The 16,291-nt window shown below is 56.7% G+C and overlaps 7 protein-coding genes across 7 annotated transcripts; 6 read left to right on the top strand and 1 right to left on the bottom strand.

Annotated features, from left to right (window-relative positions):
• Positions 1-144: 144 nt before the first annotated feature.
• Positions 145-1,006, top strand: N657DRAFT_681247 (Sm-like ribonucleoprotein; the record flags this gene model as incomplete). Its single annotated transcript, XM_062796366.1, has 8 exons — positions 145-164; positions 232-264; positions 337-358; positions 434-531; positions 619-657; positions 716-731; positions 830-909; positions 964-1,006. 8 exons carry the CDS (start codon positions 145-147, stop codon positions 1,004-1,006), a joined length of 351 nt encoding a protein of 116 aa, XP_062646874.1.
• Positions 1,007-1,138: 132 nt separating this feature from the next.
• Positions 1,139-2,098, top strand: N657DRAFT_447557 (uncharacterized protein). Its single transcript, XM_062787420.1, has 2 exons — positions 1,139-1,936; positions 2,026-2,098. Exon 1 carries the CDS (start codon positions 1,425-1,427, stop codon positions 1,872-1,874), a length of 450 nt encoding a protein of 149 aa, XP_062646873.1. The 5' UTR covers positions 1,139-1,424; the 3' UTR covers positions 1,875-1,936; positions 2,026-2,098.
• A 761-nt stretch (positions 2,099-2,859) lies between these two features.
• Positions 2,860-4,235, top strand: N657DRAFT_634307 (uncharacterized protein; the record flags this gene model as incomplete). Its single annotated transcript, XM_062791269.1, has 3 exons — positions 2,860-2,941; positions 3,164-4,054; positions 4,087-4,235. 3 exons carry the CDS (start codon positions 2,860-2,862, stop codon positions 4,233-4,235), a joined length of 1,122 nt encoding a protein of 373 aa, XP_062646872.1.
• Positions 4,236-6,183: 1,948 nt separating this feature from the next.
• Positions 6,184-10,008, top strand: N657DRAFT_645824 (glycoside hydrolase family 3 protein). Its single transcript, XM_062793014.1, has 4 exons — positions 6,184-6,733; positions 7,037-7,191; positions 7,251-7,639; positions 7,691-10,008. The coding sequence occupies exons 1-4, from the start codon at positions 6,656-6,658 to the stop codon at positions 9,682-9,684; spliced, it is 2,616 nt and encodes an 871-aa protein (XP_062646871.1). The 5' UTR covers positions 6,184-6,655; the 3' UTR covers positions 9,685-10,008.
• Positions 10,009-10,428: 420 nt separating this feature from the next.
• Positions 10,429-12,135, top strand: N657DRAFT_672142 (uncharacterized protein; the record flags this gene model as incomplete). The annotated part of the gene is made up of 2 exons (XM_062795623.1): positions 10,429-11,949; positions 12,119-12,135. Exons 1-2 carry the CDS (start codon positions 10,656-10,658, stop codon positions 12,133-12,135), a joined length of 1,311 nt encoding a protein of 436 aa, XP_062646870.1. The 5' UTR covers positions 10,429-10,655.
• A 682-nt stretch (positions 12,136-12,817) lies between these two features.
• On the bottom strand, positions 12,818-13,253 carry N657DRAFT_681243 (uncharacterized protein; the record flags this gene model as incomplete). The annotated part of the gene is made up of 3 exons (XM_062796365.1): positions 12,818-12,977; positions 13,072-13,176; positions 13,240-13,253. 3 exons carry the CDS (start codon positions 13,251-13,253, stop codon positions 12,818-12,820), a joined length of 279 nt encoding a protein of 92 aa, XP_062646869.1.
• A 218-nt stretch (positions 13,254-13,471) lies between these two features.
• N657DRAFT_619681 (CAF1-domain-containing protein) lies at positions 13,472-16,058 on the top strand. The gene is made up of 2 exons (XM_062790572.1): positions 13,472-14,400; positions 14,461-16,058. The coding sequence occupies exons 1-2, from the start codon at positions 13,876-13,878 to the stop codon at positions 15,628-15,630; spliced, it is 1,695 nt and encodes a 564-aa protein (XP_062646868.1). The 5' UTR covers positions 13,472-13,875; the 3' UTR covers positions 15,631-16,058.
• The last annotated feature ends 233 nt before the right edge of the window (positions 16,059-16,291 follow it).

Below are 16,291 nucleotides of genomic sequence, written 5' to 3'. Positions count from 1 at the left end.
ATGCTGCCGCCTGCTCCACGGTTCCTGACATCAAACACTCAGAAAAAGTCACGACCACGCGACGAACCGTCAATCACATTGCCAACTCCATTCTTCACATCAATCTCACCCATCCCGTTTACTCTTGATTCTAAGATTCTCAGCATGTCAGACGTTAACATTCAGTGAGTACACCTCATCTCCTGTGGACACATCCGACCGATTTTCAGTTTAGCTGACCTTTACCTTCAGGGCGCTTCTGCAGAAGCCACGTAACGAGTGCACGTGAGTCTTCAGTCTCCGTGAATCCCATTTTTCAATTTGGATGAAGCGCTAATCATATCACCTTGTGAACAGGGAGTATGAGATTGCTCAGCTGGTATGTCCCTTGCCACCTTTGAATGCAACTTTGATGCTTGGAGGGGGTGCTTGGTGTTGATTTTCCTGTGTGCAGGAACAATGGGAGATGAGCAACGGGCCTCTGTCGCTACTGCAGACGGCTGTGCGGAGTCACTCACAGGTGTTGATTAGCATTCGGTCGAATCGCAAGCTGTGAGTTTTCTATTGCCTGGGTGGCCTGGAAATGTTTTGAGTGGGAAGCTCTTCGGGGGCGGTACTGATTCTTTTTCTGATGTACAGGCTTGCGAGAGTCAAGGCTTTTGATCGCCACTGCAACATGTGAGTGTCCCCTGTTGCTCAAAGGTCTTCAGGACTGTTTTGCTGACTCTTTCCATAGGATCCTGGAGAACGTTGTGAGTACCAGGACCTGACATGCTTGGCAAAAACCTCGCTTTGGGTGTCCTAGGGCTAGGTTGTTGGCCAGCGAAGATGCTGACTCTTTGCCCACCAGAAAGAGATGTGGACTGAGACACCCGTGCACAACGGGAAGAAGGGCCGTCCCGTGAACAAGGACAGGTTCATTAGCAAGATGTTAGCTGCTCCTTGTCGTAATTTTTTCGGTCCCATGCTGACATCATCTGGTAGGTTCCTGCGAGGCGACAGCGTTATCATTGTGCTGCTGAGCTAGATATTGCGGGCTTCATCTGGGCCCTGACAGGATTCTTGAAGCACTCAAGAGTCCAGCTCGTAGCCAGGCCCCATGAGCAGTCCGCTTGGAGTTTGGGGCTATTCCTTGCCCAACAATCATGGGGGCATTGGCTAGGGAGATCTGCTTGACAGAAGAAAGAGGTTAGGCGTCCTTCGATTGGTGTTTTATCATGTACTGGGCTTTGCGGTTATACTGAACCGTCGCACTAATTAGACTGCTGGTTGTGATGAACAAAACTGAACGGCATTACATGTGCTTTCCGTGCATCTGCTTGTTATAATCGCCTCTTGAATTATCGCGACTATATCATGATTGCTGTTAAGCAAGCTAAGTTGATCACTGTTAATGCCAACTATTTCTTCAGAATCTAGCTGACTGACTAGCTGTGAAAGGTAGGATGTCTGGATCAGATATGCCATTCCCTTGCCCTCTATGGCTTAACCTCTTTAACCCCCCTCGTATTCATCGTTCATTTCACACTTACGACGACTTTCGTACCGTCGCCTTAAGGAGGCCTTGTGTGTTCAACTTCCAGTTCCCATTCCGTTCACCCGTCTCACCCCTTCACCCCGTCGTCCCTGTCATCCCAGTGTCAGCTGCCCGATCATTCGGAGCCTCTGGGTCCGGTGCCGCTGTCGACCCGTCTCCGTTCCAGACCGGCCTCAAGCCCTTCTGCACAGCACCCGCCGAAATTTCTAGGTTCGGAAGGTTCTCTGGCACCTCCGCTTTTCCTCTGGCGGGTCTTCGTGAATTCCATTTGCCTCTGCTGGCTCAACTTTTCTTGCGGTTGCTTGTGTTGTCTTCACCTCACCGAGGATGTTGGTTACGAATCGAGATCGTGGACTAGCTCATCCTCGATCACCTGGGCTCTTACCACAGCGAACATGTCCGACCAGCCTGGCCGCGAAGGTATGCAGGTAGCCGTCCGCACATGTGTTGGGCTCTACGATTCTGTTTGACAATTGTGTTTCGACTTGGAGTTGCTGACAGCCTACTAGAATACAATGGCCTTCCTGGTCCTGCTTGGGAACTGAAAGGTTTCGGTTCCGACGAAGATACAGTCATGGGAGAAGAGGCGCAGTACGATAATGGTTTACACACGGTCAACAACAGCCGTGTGAATACCTCGCATTCTCAAAGTCAGCAATCGACACAGTTTATCGCCCCGCTCCAAGGCCTCGTTCCCACCACGGCCATCATCAGCCGATGGTGCAAACTCGCTTCCAATTCTCTGAGAGGTCATTCAACGGGCTTCCCTACCTTCACCTAGCACCGATCCAAAGTTCCCAATTTGGACGAACAAGAAACGGACTTCCTCCGGTTCGGCAATCGCCCAGCCAACCCTCTACTCGCCTCAACCTGTCATTGGGCTATCCGCCGCCCACTCACGTGCCCAAACTACTTTTCGTGACACGAGAGTCAACGGACGCCGTTCAGCCTTTCAATCGCCGATCCAGCTTTCCCAATTCGGCAGAATTTCCCACGGACTGCCGTCTGCCCATTATTGGTCTGCAACATCGACGCGATCATTCCATCCTGGCAGAGGAATTAGGGAGTCCTTCTGTTCACCACCCGCCGTCCCAGACTGGCCCCGCTGAAATACCGACTCGCGGGCTTCCCATCTTTTTCGACCGGCCCAGTTCCCTCGTTGCCCGCATACGACCGATTCAACGCCCAGCCTGCCACCGCATCGGAAGGTGACGTCCCCATAATCCCCGCCGACCCCGATGAAGAGTCCCAAGCGCAATCTGATCCCACGGCGATCTATACAGATAGGCCGCATGTCGGCGGAATCAACTTGGCTCTGAACAACCTCACCGGGCGAGTCGAAGATGGAGAGCAGCATCGGCGTCCGGATGGAGGAGCAGCTGGACAACATTGCTCGTGCGCTCGAGGAGTTCAAGGAGCATCAAAGTAGGTGGTGTCATTTCTTCCCTGAATACCTGCTTCAGCCATTATAGATGGCTAATGGCGGCCCAGTTGCCGCTAGCAGAGCTCACCTGGCTCCCTGGGACAACCCTTGCTGCCAACGCCATTGAGAATAACGAGGCGATTCCTCCCCAGGGCGTGATCGACCGCATTAAGAAGCCCAGCAGATTTACGCTCGGCGGAGGGATGCCTGGCAGCCGCTCCCAGATTTCAGCCAAAAGATGGTCTCGATGACGGCGATCCGATGGACGACGGTGTTGACGTCCCCCGGCATGTCCTCTGCGCCCGCCCACAAGAGGCGTTCTCTGCCACAGAACAACGGCGGCATCGCGGCTGCCGACAAGAACCGCGCAAAGGGATCTCGTCCCAACACGGCGGGTGCTGGTGCGGAGGAGCACATCGTCCATTCGGACCCTCTGCCCTCCCCTGCGGCCGACCGCACCGGTTCCTTGCTGATGTGTCCGCGGGCTAATGCGCCGCCGATCGCTAAAGAGTCGAGCGGCCCCTCGGCTTTGGGCAATCGGGATGCTGCACCTCTTGCCAACAATGACGACGACGCGGGCGTCAAGGGGGCGCAGGAGTTTCTATCCTTCCTCAAAACCATGGATTGCAGTTCTGATGCTGCTCTGCTGCGATTGAGGGGCTACGTCGAGGGCCGGTTGTCCTTTGAGCTCGCTCTGTGCCTGAGCACGGAGATGGGCGGCCACGTGCAGTACTACCTCAAGGTGGGCGGGCAGCTGAGCACCATCATCGGCGCGGACCCCAAGGAGCGGCCGCAGCAGCCCAAGGCCGACGAGGAGCAGGCCGACAAGCTCAACATGGAGTGTGCCCTCGGCGAGAAGCGGATCCAGAGCGCGGCGACCATGCACCCCGACCACCAGCCCGTCTACCTGTCTGGCTATCTGATGCCTCTTGGCGAGGTGTTCGTCGCGCATCGGTTGTCCAAACAGCCGCAGGAGGTGGGGTCGACCAACTTCTTTGTCCTGATGGAGGCCGCCTCTGCCAAGAAGAGCTTGTGGATGGTGTGCCGGTACGAGAAGCTGGTGCGGCGCAAGGACGGCACCAACTGGGGCACGGTCGCGGGGGTAACCACCGGGAGTCCGTCTTCAAAGGTAGCCGTCGCCGTTTAGATACCGTCTGCTTGCTGGACGACATCAAAGAGTGGAGGAACCCCACCGAGGGCATGATTGACATGGGCCCTTTGGCCGAGGCACTGCCGGACGGCGGGAGCAACGTTCTCCAGCCTGTCTTCTACACCTCGGTGCTTACCTGCGGTTAGGGAGGCTATGAAGAAGGGCTGGGAGGGAGCGGTCGATAAGGAGGGGTAGGACGTTTGATTCCTACACATGGTGCCATTTTTGAGAGCTTTCTTCAGATACCGATCAGAATTGTAGGACTAGAAGACTGAGACTCAGATGGGACTCTCCTCGATACGTACAATACTATGGTCATTATCCCGGGCTTCGTAAGGCGGTAGAGTTGAGAAGATGGCATTCCACACTCTCCAGCATGATTTGTAATCACGGCCGTACCCAGCAGGTTGCCAGCAAGCAGGAACGACCCCGAAATACCTTACTTAGCCTGTATACGCAGGACTCCGTCATTTCTCCACGGACTCGGATCGCAGGGCCGGTTTTTGTCTCCTCTGCTCCAGTCGTCGTGGAAGCTTAAGTCCGAAAGACAGGAGCCAGCTGTGAACCATGAACGGGGACTGGGACAAGCTCGAAGCTGCGTGAATTTGATGCTATCTTCATCTCCTCGGCGACTCTAAAATGGTTGACGGTGGAGTGCATCTTGGAAAAGGCCCGATGCCATGCACAATTCAAAGTTACATCAGCGGCGAAACTTGGCTTTGGGACGGCGTCACGGCAGTTTTTCTTGGGGTGAGACAGGGCCAAGCACTGTGGAAGATGGTGGAGAACTTGCGGGGTGTGGGGAAAGCTGCAAGTTGAAGCTCATTAAAGAGTGTGGGGTAGGCAATTGTGACCTTCCTGACATGAAGGCCCTGGATTGAAACCATCAACGAGTGAGCTTTCTGGCCGGAAAGCGAGAAGGCTTTCCGGTTTTTGATGATGAGGCCCCAACGACGTGTTTTCGAGGCATTTGTGGTTGGGATCCAACGTCCTTGTTTGGCGAACGAAGCTCTCTTAACAGACGGAACTCAACGTTATTCCCACATGGCAATCTCCTCAATGTTGTTCCTCTTCCCACCTGGCGTATCTGGAAGATCCCATAAGAATCGTCTTTCTCTATTGACCATTCTACCGCACCGAGATCAACTGTCACTGGATGAGGCGCAAAGATGCCCAAGGGGCAACAGTCGACGCATAACTATCTCGATTTGGCAGGTTGAACTGCAATACAACCTTATCAACGTCTGCATTCATACCTGGTACCGCGTCATTGATGGTTCCCCGCCGGCGCTCCCTTCGCAGCCATGGCGACAAGCGGCAGGCGCTATCCGTCAGTTGTGGGTTGCGCACGTGGACGAACGAGGCGAGACCTTACCAATCGTTTATTCCAAGATTCTGGAAGACACCTTTCATCAGTGTGTCTGCAGTCAAAATGCAATTTGAGTCATGAAATCCACGTCGACTCCTCCAGGCCAAATTTCAAAGCACCACCCTGCATGTAAAAGCACCATAGGGACCACCAGCCACACCACCATTTTGGGAGTGAACATGTCAAAGTGCACCACACGCTCAATTCACTTGACTGCGCGCCCGGGCATTGCGATGCATCACCTTTTTGAGTCGATGTTATTTTGCCCACCTGTTCAATGGCTTCCGAGCCTCCCAAGTCGCCCCATTGAGCTTCAGCCACAGGGTTGGCGAAACAGTGGACCTGCAATTAGTGGGCCCCGACACGGAGGTGGGGTCCGGCATGGTGGTGGGGCCCGGTCGGTGTGGAACAAAAACCCACATAACTTCAAAACGGTTGAGCCAGAACCGCGCTTGAAAGCGAATTGCCCTAAGTAGTTTGCATGTGTTTTCGAGTCCCTTGGTGCAAAGGGATTGGTGGTTTTGGCTTCAAACTCTGACGGCTTGTGCAGGTGGACCCTAAGCCGAAAGGGGCACCAGTTTTAGTGCTTTTGAGTGTTGATGTGGGGGAGCTGCTTTTAAAAAAAACCCTCGTGACCAGGCGATGATCGTTCCCAATGTCCCTCCATTACCCCAGTGCCAAGCGCGCCAGGGACCTGCCCGGCTGCAGAATGACTTCAGCCTTTGCTTCTCGCCGACCCGATCGGCCCTTTTCTCATCACAGGTCCACGGGCACCCGAACTCAAGGACGCGATGCAACGCGGCTTACATCAGTCACTGCAGAGCAGCACAGAGCATCGCGTGTTCGGGAGCTCGTTGCTGCCTGGGACGAGACCCGCATGCATCACGACCCACCGCAGTTGAGCTTCCAACTTCGCGACCATGATTCTCGAGAGGGGACCGGGGAGGAGGCGCGTGGGGATCAACGCCGACGGCTGCTTCCGTAGCTGCCATCCAAGGATGTCATTCGGGGCCGATCGTCGTGGGCTCCTCTGGTAAACATGAACTGAAAAAATCTCGGCGCCTCTGGGGTGGCGGATATAATGGATGTCTCACCCGCATAACCCGCCCATCCGGCGATCTCTGCATCTCACCAGCTACGGGTCGTTGCAGACATTGTGCAAGGTGAACACAACCAGGTCTCGCCGCGCGGTCCAACATGAAGCCAGCCGCTGCTCTTGCTTGCCTGGCCAGCGGCACCCTTGCTGCTGCAGGCGCCCTCAACCCGTCAAGCAAGGTACGCTAATCCTGCATCTAACTGATATCCCTTTTCGTTTCCATCTTTCTCCCTCCCTCGGCGGCAGTGAATCCAGGGAGGGGTTGTACGCTGTTTATCGTTTCCTTATTTGATCCCAACACCCTGGATGTCGCTCGCATCTCGCTTTACAGGAATCTCTACCCGCAGCACCATCGTTTTTACCCAGATTGGCGGCTCTGTCGAGCGTTGCACTCCGCAGTCAGCATGAAATTAAAATCTGCAGCGCAGTGGCTGCTTGTGTCAACAGCGCGAGCTTCACTTGCTGACGACCACCAACAACAGCTCGGAAAGAGGGCCCTCGCGACATCCGAGCCCTTCTACCCATCGCCATGGATGAACCCGGACGCCGAGGGGTGGCAGGAGGCATATGCCAAGGCCAGGGACTTTGTCTCCCAGATGACTCTGTTGGAGAAGGTCAACCTGACCACTGGTGTAGGGTGAGTGCGCCAGCGGCTGCCACCAGGTGTGTACGGGGCGTGCTGACAGGAGCACGCAGTTGGGGAGGAGAGCAGTGCGTCGGCCAAGTGGGTGCGATCCCTCGCCTGGGTCTCCGTAGCCTGTGCATGCAGGACGCGCCGCTGGGTATCCGAGGAACCGACTACAACTCGGCATTTCCCTCGGGCCAGACTGCTGCAGCCACGTTTGACCGCGGCCTGATTTACAGGCGCGGCTACGCCATGGGCCAGGAGGCCAAGGGTAAGGGTGTCAATGTCCTCCTTGGACCGGTTGCCGGTCCCCTTGGGCGCATGCCTGCCGCTGGTCGAAACTGGGAAGGATTCTCTCCTGATCCCGTTCTTACCGGTGTCGGTATGTCCGAGTCAGTCAAGGGAATCCAGGATGCTGGCGTCATTGCCTGCGCGAAGCATTTCATTGGGAACGAACAAGGTGGGTCTTGCCATCGTGAATTTGTCTGGAGATATGCTAATAGCCGTCCAGAGCACTTCAGGCAAGTCGGGGAGGCCAGGGGGTACGGGTTCGACATCAAGGAGACTTTGTCCTCAAACATCGACGACAAGACCATGCACGAGCTCTACCTCTGGCCCTTTGCCGACGCTGTCCGTGCCGGCGTTGGCTCCGTCATGTGCTCGTACCAGCAGATCAACAACTCATACGGCTGCCAGAATTCTGCTGTTCTCAACCACCTGCTCAAGAACGAGCTTGGTTTCCAGGGCTTTGTCATGAGCGACTGGCAGGCTCAGCACACTGGCGCAGCCAGCGCCGTGGCCGGTCTTGACATGACCATGCCGGGCGACACCGAATTCAACACCGGTCTCAGTTTCTGGGGCACCAACCTCACCCTCGCTGTCCTCAACGGTACCGTCCCTGCTTACCGGGTCGATGACATGGCGATGCGCATCATGGCCGCCGTCTTCAAGGTCGGCCAGAGCACCAAGATGGATCCTATCAACTTCTCCTTCTTCGTTCAGGACACGTACGGTCCAATCCATGCTAGTGCGAACGAGGGCTACCAGCAGGTCAACTTCCATGTCGATGTCCGTGGCGACCACGGCAACCTCATCCGCGAGATTGCCGCCAAGGGAACGGTGCTGCTGAAGAACACCGGCTCGCTGCCCCTGAACAAGCCCAAGTTCATTGCCGTCATCGGCGAAGACGCCGGCCCGAATCCCAACGGACCCAACTCGTGCAACGATCGGGGATGCGATAGCGGCACACTGGCCATGGGCTGGGGTTCTGGCACGGCCAACTTCCCCTACCTGATTACTCCTGATGCTGCTCTCCAAGCCCAAGCCGTGAAGGATGGCTCGCGGTACGAGAGCATCCTCTCCAACTACGCCACTTCCCAGACGAAGGCTCTCGTGTCAAAGGACAATGTGACGGCCATCGTCTTTGTCAATGCCGATTCTGGCGAAGGCTACATCAACGTGGACGGGAACATGGGCGACCGGAAGAACTTGACGCTGTGGAAGGACGGCGATGCTTTGGTCAAGAACGTGTCCAGCTGGTGCTCCAACACCATCGTGGTCATCCACTCTGTCGGCCCGACCCTCTTGACCGACTGGTATGACAGCCCCAACGTCACCGCCATTCTTTGGGCTGGTCTCCCTGGCCAGGAATCGGGCAACGCTATCGTCGATGTTCTCTACGGCAAGGTCAACCCCGCAGCCCGCTCGCCCTTCACCTGGGGTGCGACGCGTGAAAGCTACGGCGCCGATGTGCTCTACAAGCCAAATAACGGAAACGGTGCCCCGCAGCAGGACTTCACCGAAGGGGTCTTCATCGATTATCGGTATTTCGACAAGGCCGACTCCCCGGTCATCTACGAGTTTGGCCACGGCCTCAGCTACACCACGTTTGAGTACAGCAATATCCGCGTTGAGAAATCCAACGCCGGCGAGTACAAACCCACCACCGGCGAGACCTTGGCGGCCCCCACCTTCGGCAACTTCTCGACCGACCTCAACGATTACCTATTCCCCTCGGACGAGTTCCCCTACATCTACCAGTACATCTACCCCTACCTCAACACCACCGACCCCGAGAAGGCCTCGGCCGACCCGCACTACGGCCAGACGGCCGAGGAATTCCTCCCTCCCCACGCGACCGACGCCTCGCCCCAGCCGCTGCTACGCTCGGCCGGCAAGAACGAGCCGGGAGGCAACCGGCAGCTGTACGACGTGCTGTACACGATCACCGCCGACATCAAGAACACGGGCCCCGTCGTCGGCGAGGAGGTGCCGCAGCTCTATGTCTCGCTGGGCGGGCCCGACGATCCCAAGGTGCAGCTACGCGATTTCGCCCGGCTGCGGATCGACCCCGGCCAGACGGTGCAGTTCCGCGGGACGCTGACGCGCAGGGACCTGAGTAATTGGGATACGGTGCTGCAGGATTGGGTGGTCAGTGGGTATGAGAAGAAGGCGTATGTTGGGAGGAGTAGCCGCAAGTTGGATTTGAGCGTTGTTTTGCCATGAGGGGCGCCGGCCGTTGGGGCGGCCGCCGTTTGGACGACGAATGGATGGGGTTGAGGGTAGTGGTGAGAGGGTGTCTGGGAGTTTGGTGGGCGTCGAAACGAGGGTGGTAGCTGAGGTGGCGCTATCCAAGCATAATGAGCTCGTAGGAGTCCTTAATCGGATTAATAACTTCCAGCATTTGTGAAGACTAGCGAGTACATGATCTGGTTTTGTAGGGAGATCTACATGAAGAAAGAAGAAATGAAAGTGAAGACCCGGTAGCTTGGCTTGTTTCCTTATTACCAGGTTCTGCGCTAAGTAAACAAAGGGTTGGCTTTGTTAGCATGTACATTACTGTAACTACCGCAGCATGGAGTATGTGGGGTAGCCTAATTCGTACGCCCGTCCATACCTACCCAAGCAACCCGCTTTGCCGCTCCCTCAAGTTGCCTGTTCTCTTTCAACCTAAATCCTAGCATACTTCAACAACGGGCATAAACATTTCGGCGCATCAAGTTGCAACACCATGATTTTCCCTCGTTGACTCGCCATATCGGGATCAGAATTGTCTAATCTTGTACTGCACAATTATATATGTTAACTCGGCCATTGCGCGCAACACGATCGCTCTTGTCATCACGCCTCATCTTTCATCAAATCACGCCCTGCCGCCAAACAACGCGGGAGTACCCCCAAGATATCGACCTCTTTACGTGAATTGGCTCCTTACCGGTGGCAACCTTTCCACAGAAAAGCTGGCTGATAAGTTGACGCGGTGCGCTGCCATTGGAGAAAATTTCAGCCGCAGAAACGAAAGAAACACGAAGACTCGAACTTGGCTTGGGAATGTACAGCTGTCGCCATCAAACATATATCAAGTCTCACAGTGCAAACTCAGCCAAAAGAATCGAGGGCAAGCTAGCAACAAACCCCGGATCAGCTTGTGCTGACGACCCTGGGATATCTCGGACGATCCGAAACATTAACTCGTCATGCTAAGCAACAGTCCTGCCGTGGGCTCCCTGCCCTTGGAGCAGCAACCCCCATCTTTACAACCGCAGGTGGCCAACCGGGACGATGAATATGCTTTTCCACGCCAGCAGCTTGGGAGACGCGCACCAATACCCGGTCCGCCATCTCAGCCAAGCCATGAACAACAGCTGCAATATGGCCTGAACACCCCCCGCCCACCGCTATCACCGTTGTCAGAGTATCACAGTGGCTTTTCCGAGGAAGACGTTGGTTCCGCTTGTCCATCCCTGCCGCCCTTCAGCATAGCCAACCATCAGCGACAGCATTCGTTTCCCAATTTGCTGCCGCTGGCCTTCAGAAGCAGGACGCCGTCGCCAACGAGGAAGACTCATACCCGCTCTGGCTCGGAGCAGATGCCATACACCGGCGACGAGAGGAGCAGCCGGAGGATGACGGCAGAGAGCACGCGGGGAGGAGGCGGAGGACTCGGTAGCTGGTTGAGCGGCAACTCAGCGGCGGCCAAAGCCCTAGTCTTCTCCCACACCTCCGCCGACGGTTACGCCACCACACCAGACGGCACACCCACCCGCCGGCGCAACCCACCTGGGCCCGGTAGCACCGTCTCAGACGTTACCAACCCCAAGAGCACCATTACCACAGCCTCCCGCTTCATGTCGGCCCTCTCCTACCGCTTCAACCCCGCGACGCCCACCAGCCCATCCCTTACCAACGCCAACACGACCACCACCAACGATGACGAATTCTCCAACCTCAACATTGAAGCCGCACTCTTCTCCCAATCCCCTTCCTCCCCATCCCCATCCTCCCCTCGCGACGCTTTCTCCCCATCAGCCTTCAAAAATCTCTACATGAACGCCGTCGGCCTGCTCACGCGCATGCAAGCCGCCCACCGCGAGCAGGCGTGCGCCCTGCGCGAGCTCAGGGCCGAGCGGTCAGCGCAGCAGGAGGAGCTCGAGGAGGCGGTCACGCGCGCAAGCCATCTCAAGATGCAGCTCGAGGGGATGGCGCGGCGGGCACAGGAGCAGGAGGGGGTGGTGACTCGGTTGGTGGAGGAGTTGGCGGCGGAGAGGAGGGCTAGGGCCAAGGAAGAGACGCAGGCTGCGCGGGTTGCGGGTGCGGGTGTGACTTCGGAAAGGGCGTCGATGGTGTCGGAGGATTTGGGCGTTGATGAGGATCGGGATCGGGTGAGGAGGAGCGGGAAAAGGAGTAGTGGTTGGAGAGGGAGCAGCTCGGGTCTTGTCGAGGACGAGGAGACGGACTTTGAGGATGAGGATGAGAGTGCCGAGAGCGAGAGTGTGTTTTCGAGGTGTCGCAGTCCGGCGTTGCCGTCTGCGCATGCTGTCTCTGGGTCGTCGGATGGGGCATCATCAGTGACCGGGTTGAGGTTGGATGGGGTTGGAACGACGAGTGTGAGAGCTACTGCTGGGAACGGCTCGGCGGTGAACGTCACACCGAAACGAAGATCGGGACAGCAGATGAGCGCTTTCCAGAAGATATTGAAGGGCATCTCGGGTGAGTCAGTCGAGGCCGTGGGGTGTCCCAACTGCAAGGGGCAGGATGCGAGTGTCGCGTGGGATACGGTTGGCTTGCTGAGGGATGAGAATAGGCATCTGAAGAGGCGGGTTGGAGAGCTCGAAGTTGCCGTGGAGAGCGCATTGGATTTGGTCAACGGCATTGGATTGTAAGGGGTGTCAGCTGGGAGGGTCCAGCCCTGGTTTGTTTGCTAGCGCAGAACTTGGTAAGAGCCAAGTCTTCACAAACAAACCAAGGCTGGGTTGTAAACGGGTATCGACTCGAAACCGAGCTGCCGCAGATCCCCAGTTTGCACCAGCTTTGAGTGTCACCTTGTCTCCGAAGCCATCACAAGGCTCTAGTCCTCTCTCAAAAGGAGACCTGCCTTAAAATGTACAATGCTATTCCATCCCGCGCGCACAGCTCACGCAACGGGGGTGATGTATGCTTCTTGCTTGTCGCCCATTCCCCACGGTATCAGCGATTCCGTCTGCCTCCGAACCGAGTTTCTGTCCCGCCTCTCCATCCGTACACACAGACAACCCCCCGCGCCGTGTCTCAACTGGATCGTGCCCAGTCCAACTGAAATCACCCAGTCCAGGCCAACCCCTCCTCTCCCGTCCTCTCCCCGCTACTCAGTTACTTCCACTCAGTGGGCTCCGATGCCGTGATGGCCATGGCGGTTGTCAAGGAAGAAGTGCTCGTAGATGCAGTAACCGGCAAAGGCGACTGTCGCAATGCCGAGGCCCGGGAACGCGTTCTTGAACCGGTTGAAACGGCTGAAGCGGCCTGTGTAGCGCCACGCCTCACTACGTCATGTCAGGTATCCATATCAGACCATGTTATCTGGGTATCGCGGGAGTGCGATCGAAGGGTGAGACAGGGAGATAGAGAAAAACGCACTTCCTCTCCCAAGGATCGTAGCGGTGGTTGCCGGTGGCGGCGAGAAACTTGCGCATATCGAAGCCCGTGATGTTGGGCTTCGGCTCGCCGTTAGAACGTAGTATTCTGGACGGCAGGACGTTAGTCTGGCAGAGTACTCGCAAGAGAGATACGGAATGTCAATCGCACCTTGAAGGCTGCATTGTGGCGCTGGCAATCGCTCGTCGGAGTCGGGCTGCTCAGCAGGAGAGCGAGGTCAACAATGGTAGGACAGGCACCAATGCAGTCACCAGTCCGGCAGTGGAGTGGTTGAGCTAAGGTTCTGGCTGCGGGTTGCCAAGCCGCTTAGTCAAGTCAAAAACGGCCCGTGCACCAATGCGCCCTGTGCCTCCCACCTTAGTATTCCAACATGACCTTTGGTGTTTCGTTCGCGGCATGAACGAACCTGCCGCCGCCTTCGCTTCTGCGTCCCCGCGAACCTGATACCCGTGAACCTCAGCATATAAAACTCTGGCCTGGCCACCTGGAATTTAATTCTCGACACGCCAAACACGACACGTCAATTTAGATCGACCTGCATTTTCTAGACCACATTCGACAGCCCAGCCGAACCCGAGTCGCAATTTCAGTCTCAAGCAAACCCGACACGGCCTGGTCTCGCCCTCATCACAGCGTCGCCCGCCGCCTGAATCAAACCGACCCCGCAGAGAAGGGACGGTAATGGTCCCTTCACGACCTAAATCAGACACGGCTCTCAGGATACGGCCTTCACCATAGGTTAAAAGTAGAGGCAATCGAGACCACAGGCGCCGCCGCCACCACGCGATGCCTCCGCCGCTCAACCGGTTCCCCAACGGGCCCACCGCCATCTCTCCCTACCACCAGCAGTTTCCCTCCCATCCCCAGCACGCGGCCACCCATGCGCCGCCCATGGGCGCCACCACCGCGGCCTACCTCAACGCCCAAGTCGGCCACGTAAACCCCTTCTCGGCGAACAGCAACCTATTAGGCCTGGGCGGGGGCCTCACTGCCGCCGCCAACCTGGGGTTCGGCGCCGACTCCGGCCTCGCGAGCCACGCCGCCCGCATGGGCTTCACGCACGCCGGCAACCTGCAGCAACAACAGCAATCCCAGCAGCAGGCCCTGCAACAGCAGCAACCATCGCAGCACGTCCAACACGCCCCGCCCGTCCAGCACCCACAACATGCATCGCAACAAGGGCATAGCCTGGCTGAGCACGCGACACGGGTCGCGCAGAAGGGACGGATAAGGGAGGTGTGGAAGCACAACCTGCACGAGGAAATGGCGAACCTGCGCGACCTGGTTGACAGGTATCCGTACATTGCTATGGTGGGTTGATTCGTGAACAGATAGGGTTGGAAAAGGGAAAGCCAGGGCTGACTTTGACAGGACACCGAATTCCCCGGCGTTGTGGCGAGGCCAATGGGAGGGTTTCGAGGAAAGAGCGACTACCACTACCAATGTCTGCGGGCCAACGTGGACTTGTTGAAAGTGATACAAATCGGCATCGCCCTCTTTAACGAAGACGGCGAACAACCCCCGGCCCGTCCCAGCTCGACTGACTCGGCAGAGTTGCGGAGGACAGGAAACCAGGCGCCGCTGCCGTACGCCTGGCAGTTCAACTTCAAATTCTCGCTTAAGGACGAGATGTATAACCAGACATCGATCGAGTCGTTACAGCAGGCGGGCATCGACTTTGCGCTGCTGGAACGCGACGGCATCGACCCGCATGAGTTTGCGTCCCTCCTGATCCCGTCAGGCCTCGTTTGCTTCGACGACGTCCGCTGGATTAGTTTCCACGGCGGCTACGACTTTGGCTATCTGACCAAGCTCCTCATCTGCCGCCCGCTGCCCTGCGACGAGGTCGAGTTCGACCAGCTCATGAAGCTGTATTTCCCCTCGACGTATGACGTTAAGCACCTCATGAAGCACGCCATCAAGCTACACAACAGCGGCATGCTCACCCCCATCGACCCCAGCGCCATCGAGATCATGCAAAAGTTTGAGCAAAAGTCCGGGCTCGAGCACATCGCCGAGACGCTCAAGCTCAAGCGCGTCGGCAGCGCCCACCAGGCCGGCTCCGACAGCCTGCTGACGGGCCGAGTCTTCTTCGAGCTGCGCAAGCGCATCTTCAACGGCGACATCTCCGACGACCATCTCGGTAAGGTCTGGGGTCTCGGCATCCCCGATTTCTCGATTGGCGGTGCCGGCATTACCGTCACCAACAACAATCCCAATACGAGTGCCGGTGCCGGTGCTGCTGGCGGGAACAGCCACGTCGAAAACACACCGCCAAGCCACCACCACCCCCATCACCATCACCACGCTCACCACCCGAACGGCACCCTCCAAAACGGCGGCGGCGGCACCCCGAGCACTCCCAACACGGGCAGCGTCGGGCTCGTCGGCACACCGGTTGGCTCGCAGAATACCAACGGCACCACGGGCACGACTACATCGTCGAATACCGGCGGCCCTCCTGGGCTGGGCGGTCCCATGACGCCTGGCGGGGGCGGGGGGGTCTTTGGGGCGTTTGCTTTTGGCGGGAATGCGCGGTAGAATAGAAAAAGGTGCAAATTGAATGAAATCATTCACAACAACACGACTGGGCGGATCGGTTTCTTTCTTCTTCTGTTGTTCTGCGTTAGGTTTGTTCTTCTTTCATCAGCAAATCAATGGGATCGGATATAACGTTCCGTTGTCGAAGCGTGTGGTGTGTAACTGTATCGGGTTGCAGTGAGTGAAGTAAACTCCTGGCTGAATAGGATGGAACCGACTGTTGAACGGATAACGGGACTGGCGGTAAACTGGTGCCTGGTGCGTAACTGTGTCTGGTTGGGCATTTGTTCCCCCTTTTTTCTTTTGGCAGGTGGTGCGGTAAGGGGTGGCTGGTATGTAGTTTTCTGCCTCTTCCACTTCAAGTTGACATAACGTACTGTACATTAACAGCGAGTGACCCATATCACCCATATCACCGTGACCCACGTCCCACTACCATCTCACAACTATGCTCAATTAGAATACATCCATAGGAGGACCTAAATACAATTGCATTGGAGATAGCTGAGTCCGATATTCTGCAGCCTTCTAGCAGGTACGTGTATTATAAAGTGGGGTTCCAAAAGTCTGTTACCATCCCATCCTGAATCCCCAACCACTCAAATTACCCAGCGCTGGTACTTCTGACTTAACAAATCATAACTTAATATACAAAAATCCA

This window comes from Parathielavia appendiculata (genome assembly GCF_033297405.1).
Source record: "Parathielavia appendiculata strain CBS 731.68 unplaced genomic scaffold N657scaffold_7, whole genome shotgun sequence".
NCBI lineage: Eukaryota > Fungi > Ascomycota > Sordariomycetes > Sordariales > Chaetomiaceae > Parathielavia > Parathielavia appendiculata.
Note: the sequence above shows the minus strand (reverse complement) of the source record. Positions and strands in the feature narration are given on the sequence as shown.

Bases quoted from the DNA above. Each gene is read 5' to 3' on its own strand.
- N657DRAFT_447557 (XM_062787420.1), top strand. From the start codon at position 1,425: ATGTCTGGATCAGATATGCCATTCCCTTGCCCTCTATGGCTTAACCTC.
- N657DRAFT_645824 (XM_062793014.1), top strand. From the start codon at position 6,656: ATGAAGCCAGCCGCTGCTCTTGCTTGCCTGGCCAGCGGCACCCTTGCT. The intron at 6,734-7,036 runs GTACGCTAATCC...CACCAACAACAG, and splicing joins CCCTCAACCCGTCAAGCAAG to CTCGGAAAGAGGGCCCTCGC. The intron at 7,192-7,250 runs GTGAGTGCGCCA...AGGAGCACGCAG, and splicing joins AACCTGACCACTGGTGTAGG to TTGGGGAGGAGAGCAGTGCG.
- N657DRAFT_619681 (XM_062790572.1), top strand. From the start codon at position 13,876: ATGCCTCCGCCGCTCAACCGGTTCCCCAACGGGCCCACCGCCATCTCT. The intron at 14,401-14,460 runs GTGGGTTGATTC...TGACTTTGACAG, and splicing joins GGTATCCGTACATTGCTATG to GACACCGAATTCCCCGGCGT.